The sequence below is a fragment of the Epinephelus moara genome, chromosome 1 (genome assembly GCF_006386435.1).
Source record: "Epinephelus moara isolate mb chromosome 1, YSFRI_EMoa_1.0, whole genome shotgun sequence".
NCBI lineage: Eukaryota > Metazoa > Chordata > Actinopteri > Perciformes > Serranidae > Epinephelus > Epinephelus moara.
Window position 1 is genome coordinate 25495882 of NC_065506.1, and position 5242 is coordinate 25501123.

The window sequence follows — 5242 nt, forward strand, 5'->3', positions numbered from 1 at the left end:
ATTAATCCAACTGCTCCAGTGACAGAGCAGAGTAGCCCCTGCAGATAGGGTTTCAGCTGTTGGCTGTTTCAGGGGTTCTCTCCTTATTTATTCAATAAGACTGAGGCAGACATGTGTGAATGTCAGGCCATGTGGTCTGCAGAATGACACATTATGAATTTAACTAATTGTTAAAGATTTCTAATGGGGGTGCACTTGTAGCATAATTAAGAAAAGTGACTCCAGTTTGCAATCTCTTGATGTGAGGAACAGATTTTCTGTGCACACTCAGCAATAATCGTAGGGATTTTTTCATAACATGTAAATTCCTACATGGCTGAAGCATGAGAAGCATGAGACAAATACATGTACTTATATAGATGGAAAAGGGCCCTAAGTTTTCTAGTCATGGCTCCACATTGGGCTCATGCAGGATTGATCAGGCTGCAGCATTTACTATAATCAATAATAAACAGGCTACTGAAAATGTTATTAAATGTCATGACTGGTATGATGAAGTAGTGCATAACTGTTAACACCAACTGTTCCTCCTCAGCTTTTATCAGATTATTTTGTGTTATCTTATATTGATCACCAGGGTGTGTATTGGAGTCTTAATTGGCACTTTGAGGCTGCACAACAGTTTCTGGTTGACCTGTCAGTCAGTCGTTAGGGCCCTGGCTCTCACTGTGGGCTAAATCTGTTCAGATGAGGGCAGCATTTTCCCGTTTTAAGGCTGGATGAGGCCTACTAGCAGCAAATCTATAACCCTGGTTGGTAGCAACTGGCGTCTCCCCTAGAAAACCCCCACTGAACTGCACGCTCCTTATACGGCCCTCGAGGTGGGACCGCGAGGCTCGATGGGAGGTCAAAGCGACAGTTCCATATATGGCGCGCGCTCTCTCCACGTCGGGGGCGCGCAGCGTCAGTCCGGACCCTCTCCTCAAACCCAATGGATGGGACCCCCACCTTCCCCTGCGTGGGGCGCGCCTCCTTGCACCCCCCACCCACTCCGCACCCTCGGCCTGTCAGCATCCTAATATGGCAGAGGGCCGGGATGGGGGCCAGTTGTAAGGTTTGTGAATGGTGGAGGTTGGGTATATAAGGTGGACAGGCAGCAGTGAGGATTGTAGCTGGTTCAGCAACAGCACTGGTTGGGTCTTTCTCTCCGAGCCGCAGACACTCACCTAAGGTAAGACCCTGCTAGGACTCCTGAAGCCTCACACCCAGGTTGGGACACCAGACTAGGCCTTACCCAGAGCAACACTGGAGCATCTACTGGAGCAGAAGTTAGACAGGACTCCCAGGGACAGGACGCCTAGGAGCAGATACTGCTGGAGGCAACATGGGCATCTCCACTGGAGGATAGGCTAGGCTGTAGGAGAGGCCTGAAGCTGAAGGAGAGGAGAAAGATTTGTAAATAGTTGTTAACAAGAAGCTGAGAGAAATCAGTGCTGGACAGGAGAAGCTCTTATCCGAAATTTAATGTTTGGAGATTATGGATAGATAAATTGACAAAGTGTTTGAGTTCAGCATCTGCATAGGTGTAACACTTTTTTCCCGAAAAGGTGCCGATGCAGCAAACCTTCAGATCAGTTAAATAGAATATTTTTACCTGAGACAGGTGATAATGACACAGAGAGAATGGGAGAGATTTACCTGAATTTTAGCACAAGTTGGGTTTTTTATTTTGCGTCAGGCAAATTTAGAATAATATCGATATAGAGAACAGATCATCAGCGGAGATTCATCTAATTCAGATACAAATCTGAAGGAAAAAATAGCGTAGATCCAGATTGTTCACTTTAATGTGATTTTAAACGCCATGCGTAATGGCCCGCTGTCAGTGCGCCATGGATGCGTTTAGCTCAAAGCATGGGCCTGACCATATCAATGCTCCAGTAAATGTTAGTTATTTTTCTAGTATATTATTTTTACTTTTTACAATTAAGACACCTGGTGTGAGCTTGCAGGAAAGAAAACCAAAGTTTTAGCTTAATTGAGATTCATTTTCTCCACAAAATTTGTATCGCCATGTGGATTTGATTTAGTGGGCTGAGCTCTTTTTCTCCTCCTCCTCTCTTACAGAAGCCAACATGTGTGACGACGACGAGACTACCGCCCTTGTGTGCGACAACGGCTCCGGCCTTGTGAAGGCTGGCTTCGCCGGAGACGATGCCCCCAGGGCCGTGTTCCCCTCCATCGTTGGCCGCCCCCGTCACCAGGTAAACAGCGGAGGAAATCTCCATACAATAATAGGACAGACTACTGATGGCAGGTCATGAAAATAATAATAATAGTAATAATAATAATAATAATAATAATAATGATAATAGTACAATTATTGTAATAAAAACATCTCAGACAAATCATCCAATATAGAGAAATACAATTCGGCTTTGGCTATACTAATTTTATTAAAATAATAAATTCAGGCAGTTGAACACTCTTTGGCAGGAGACTCCTACTGGAGTGAAAAAACATATTGAGCTGATTTTTTAATATTCTACTGTTGTAATTTGGTGGTTTTGTACAGTTAGAAACTGTTAGTTGATAACAGCGTGGCACTGAGTACCATGAGCCGTGTAAATTTGACTCCTCTTACCACCAGCAATGTGGCCTTTGACTCTTTCCGACTAAATTCGTCACAGATGAACTGACAGACACACAATTGATCTCTGTCTGTCTCTGTGACCCACGCTGTTATTTGGCACATCCACGAAATGACCAACGTTCCTTTTGCATCACACAGTAAAGACTTTAATCTGGCCAGAAGAAGGTCATACCTCTGTTTGGAGTATTTGACGTCACCTTTCCATTACCTTGCCCTCTCCTCCCCCTTCAGGGTGTCATGGTCGGTATGGGTCAGAAGGACTCCTACGTCGGCGACGAGGCCCAGAGCAAGAGAGGTATCCTGACTCTGAAGTACCCCATCGAGCACGGCATCATCACCAACTGGGACGACATGGAGAAGATCTGGCATCACACCTTCTACAATGAGCTGAGAGTTGCCCCCGAGGAGCACCCCACCCTGCTCACTGAGGCTCCCCTGAACCCCAAGGCCAACAGAGAGAAGATGACCCAGATCATGTTTGAGACCTTCAACGTCCCCGCCATGTATGTGGCCATCCAGGCTGTGCTGTCCCTGTACGCTTCCGGCCGTACCACTGGTAAGACTGACAGCAACAAACAGCTGCAACTCATCACACAGCAACAGCTCCCTAAACATATACAATACAAAGAGACAAAGAGCTTCTACTGTAGTATTTAATGTAATTGGCAAATATAAATGGTAGAATTATGCAACAGTAATAAGCAACACATAATATTAACTGAGCTACTAAACGCCAAATCACCTTTGCGCCCATTTTACGCACGACTTTTACGCACAGTCTGCCAGCATTTCTGGGGCTGTTTATGCTCTTTCATGGCACCTATGACATACACATTCTGTGTGTATTTGTAAATCCACCTTCATTCACCCACTTTAGCCACAAATTTACGCACAAAACTGAAATATCTGAGTACTTTTTGTCGCCTGGACTTTACTAAACTCTCGCCTTGCCTCACTTTAGGTATTGTGCTGGATGCTGGTGATGGTGTGACCCACAACGTCCCAGTCTATGAGGGTTACGCCCTGCCCCACGCTATCATGCGTCTGGACCTGGCTGGTCGTGATCTGACCGACTACCTGATGAAGATCCTGACTGAGCGTGGCTACTCTTTCGTGACCACTGGTGAGGAACTCAGCCTACTCCAACAATAAAGCACCTGAGAGGAAGAAGCACCTAGACCAGCTTTAGGACAGACATAAAGACAACATTGATTCTAAAATATTATGCTAAGTTTATATTTTTATTTTAGAGGCAGATTTGGAATAGTTTGGTAAACATAAGAAAACAGCAACCTGACCTACAAAAACAAAGAATACTATTTTAAATTATTAATATGTATATACATGCACAGTGAAATTTGGATGTAGCTGTGTGTTCAAGAAAAACAAACATTAATCTTTCAGCTTCAGACATTTCTGTAACTTTCGTAGCTCAGCTCATTTATTAGTCTGCCATTACGCACACGGTGTCTGTGATCTCCGCTGTTTGACACTGAGCAAAATCTCATCAACTTGTCTCCCTACAGCTGAGCGTGAGATCGTGCGCGACATCAAGGAGAAGCTGTGCTATGTGGCTCTGGACTTCGAGAACGAGATGGCCACCGCTGCCTCCTCCTCCTCCCTGGAGAAGAGCTACGAGCTTCCCGACGGTCAGGTCATCACCATCGGTAACGAGAGGTTCCGTTGCCCCGAGACCCTCTTCCAGCCTTCCTTCATTGGTACGTCAGATTATCCTTCACTTTCTCTCATTGCGAGCAGCACAGGATATATTGTGCAAAACTAGATACCTCCCCTCCTCTTAACACTTGTACCTCTCACCTGACCAGGTATGGAGTCTGCTGGTATTCATGAGACTGCCTACAACAGCATCATGAAGTGCGACATTGACATCCGTAAGGATCTGTACGCCAACAATGTGCTCTCCGGTGGTACCACCATGTACCCTGGTATTGCTGACCGTATGCAGAAGGAAATCACTGCTCTGGCCCCCAGCACCATGAAGATCAAGGTACATATACTGACAACAAAAAACTTTACAATTTATCTGCAGATTAAAACATAAATACGCATAAAGTGATAATAACGCACAGGAATTGAACAAATGATATGAAGCAGTGGCACTTTACTGATGCTTTGTCTCTCCCTCCCTCTCCTCCAGATCATTGCCCCTCCCGAGAGGAAGTACTCCGTCTGGATCGGTGGCTCTATCTTGGCTTCCCTGTCCACCTTCCAGCAGATGTGGATCTCCAAGCAGGAGTACGACGAGGCCGGCCCCAGCATTGTCCACAGGAAGTGCTTCTAAATCCTCCATCTTCATCTCCAGCTTCTCCATCGTTTACACCACCAGCCACCTGGAGAACAAGCGAGAAGGAGGAACAATCTCTGCGGCACAGCAACACTCTGCTGTCAATGGACTGTCTGTCTGCGCTATTGACATTCATATGCATGTTTTATCCCTTTAAAATGTGCATATTTTGTTGCTGTTTGTTGTCTGTGTTGCACGGAGAAAGGCTGTGAAAATCCATCACTGAACCATGCATCCATCCAAAAAAACTTTAATAAAAAAAGATAAGAACAACATGTTGCCCAACACATGTGAATGTAAGTGTATATACATATTGATAATTTATTAAAGTCCATTATTTGGTA

The 5242-nt window shown here is 45.1% G+C and overlaps 1 protein-coding gene across 1 annotated transcript; it reads left to right on the forward strand.

Annotated features, from left to right (window-relative positions):
- Nucleotides 1–1015: 1015 nt before the first annotated feature.
- acta1b (actin alpha 1, skeletal muscle b) lies at nucleotides 1016–5242 on the forward strand. The gene is made up of 7 exons (XM_050067703.1): nucleotides 1016–1171; nucleotides 2068–2204; nucleotides 2825–3149; nucleotides 3555–3716; nucleotides 4120–4311; nucleotides 4420–4601; nucleotides 4752–5242. The coding sequence occupies exons 2-7, from the start codon at nucleotides 2076–2078 to the stop codon at nucleotides 4893–4895; spliced, it is 1134 nt and encodes a 377-aa protein (XP_049923660.1). The 5' UTR covers nucleotides 1016–1171; nucleotides 2068–2075; the 3' UTR covers nucleotides 4896–5242.

Excerpts from the sequence above, each read along its gene's own strand:
- acta1b (XM_050067703.1), top strand. The coding sequence starts at position 2,076 with ATGTGTGACGACGACGAGACTACCGCCCTTGTGTGCGACAACGGCTCC. Across the intron at positions 3,150-3,554 it reads CGCTTCCGGCCGTACCACTG|GTATTGTGCTGGATGCTGGT; the intron begins GTAAGACTGACA and ends GCCTCACTTTAG. Across the intron at positions 4,602-4,751 it reads CCAGCACCATGAAGATCAAG|ATCATTGCCCCTCCCGAGAG; the intron begins GTACATATACTG and ends CCTCTCCTCCAG.